Source organism: Numenius arquata, chromosome 23, assembly GCF_964106895.1.
Source record: "Numenius arquata chromosome 23, bNumArq3.hap1.1, whole genome shotgun sequence".
Lineage (NCBI taxonomy): Eukaryota > Metazoa > Chordata > Aves > Charadriiformes > Scolopacidae > Numenius > Numenius arquata.
In genome coordinates, this window is record NC_133598.1 from 4,841,848 (window position 1) to 4,843,674 (window position 1,827).

The 1,827-nt window shown below is 67.1% G+C and overlaps 1 protein-coding gene across 1 annotated transcript in view; it reads left to right on the plus strand.

Moving 5' to 3' along the window:
• The first annotated feature begins 222 nt into the window (after window positions 1–222).
• The window catches only part of HDAC5 (histone deacetylase 5), a 24,872-nt gene continuing 23,267 nt past the window's right edge, over window positions 223–1,827 (plus strand). The window contains exons 1-2 of the mRNA XM_074163072.1: window positions 223–231; window positions 619–628. Of these exons, the coding sequence (XP_074019173.1) occupies window positions 223–231; window positions 619–628 (19 nt within the window). The remainder of the gene's footprint in view (window positions 232–618; window positions 629–1,827) is intronic.

The window sequence follows — 1,827 nt, forward strand, 5'->3', positions numbered from 1 at the left end:
CTCTGCCAGCATGGCGAGTGTGCAATGTGCAACCCTGCCAACACGGTGAGGGTGAGTGTGCAAGGTGCCCCTCTGCCAGCATGGCGAGTGTGCAATGTGCAACTCTGCCAACACGGTGAGGGTGAGTGTGCAAAGTGTCCTTCTGCCAGCATGGCAATGATGAGTGTGCAAGGTGTGACCCCTGCCAGCATGGTTTGTGTACAATGTGTGCCCTCTGCCAGCATGGCGAGGGTGAGTGTGCAAAGTGCCCCTCTGCCAGTAAAGTGAGTGTCCAAGGTGCAACCCTGACAACAATGTGAGGGTGAGTGTGCAAGGTGTCCTTCTGCCAGCATGGCAATGGTGAGTGTGCAAGGTGTGCCCTCTGCCATCAGGGTGAGGGCAGGTGTGCAGGGTGCCCTTCTGGCAGCAAATCAAGTGTGCAAGGAGCAATCCTGCCAACAAGGTGAGGGTGAGTTTGCACGGTGTCCCTCTGCCAATATGGTGAGGGTGAGTGTGCAAGGTGCCCCTCTGCCAGCAAAGTGAGTGTCCAAGGTGCAACCCTGCCAGCATGGCAATGATGAGTGTGCAAGGTGTGCCCCCTGCAAGCATGGTTTGTGTACAATGTGTGCCCTCTGTCAGCATGGCGAGGGTGAGTGTGCAAGGCGCCCCTCTGCCAGCACGGTGAGTGCGCAAGGTGTGCCCCCTGCCAGCATGGTGAGGGTGAGTGTGCAAGGCGTCCCTCTGCCAGGAGGTCGAGTGTGCAAGGTGTGCCCCCTGCCAGCATGGTGAGGGTGAGTGTGCAAGGCGCCCCTCTGCCAGCACGGTGAGTGTGCAAGGTGTGCCCCCTGCCAGCATGGCGAGGGTGAGTGTGCAAGGCGCCCCTCTGCCAGCACGGTGAGTGTGCAAGGTGTGCCCCCTGCCAGCATGGTGAGGGTGAGTGTGCAAGGCGTCCCTCTGCCAGCACGGTGAGTGTGCAAGGCGTCCCTCTGCCAGCAGGTCGAGTGTGCAAGGTGTGCCCCCTGCCAGCATGGCGAGGGTGAGTGTGCAAGGCGCCCCTCTGCCAGCACGGTGAGTGTGCAAGGTGTGCCCCCTGCCAGCATGGCGAGGGTGAGTGTGCAAGGCCCCGCCCCCCCGCACGCGACTGCCCCGTGCGGTGCGGTTCCCCCCCCAGCCCGGCAGGGGGCGCGCGGGCCGCAGGGCGCGTGCGCGGGCGGCGGGGGGCGGAAGTGGCGCGCGGGCCGGCGCGCGGCGGTGGTGGGGCGCGGGGCGCCCATGGAGCTCCTTAAAGGCGCCGCCGCCCGCCCCCCTCCCGGTGCCGGCGGAGGGAAGCGCCGCACGTGGCTGGAATGAGCAGGTGGGGCCGGCCCCCCCCCCCCCCCCCTCCGTCCCCGGTGACACTCCACCGCCCCCCTTCCCGGTGACACACACACCCCCCCCCCCCCTCTTCCCCCGGTCACCCCCCTCGTGACCCGGAACGGGCGGCCGTTGCTTCGGTTTCCCCAGTAGCGGGGGTCGTGCGGCTGTGCTGGGGGCTCCCGGCCTTGCTGGGAGGGTACGGGGGGAGCGGGGCCGCGGCGGCGGGTGTGTGGGTGCAAAGTGCGGGGGGGGGGGTGTGCGCAAAGTGCGGGAGGGAGGGCAGACAGCGAGGTGGTCTGCAAACCCCAGGACGGGGGGTGTAAAGCTTGGGGAGGGAGGGCCAAGTGCTGGGGGGGGGGGACTCCAGACCCGGGGGGGGGCGGAGCTGCAAACCCCAGGACAGAGGGTGTAAAGCTTGGGGGGGTGTCTCAAATCCCTGGGAGGGTGGGGGTGGGGGGGCTGCAGACCCTGAGAGAGTGGGTGCAAAGCCTG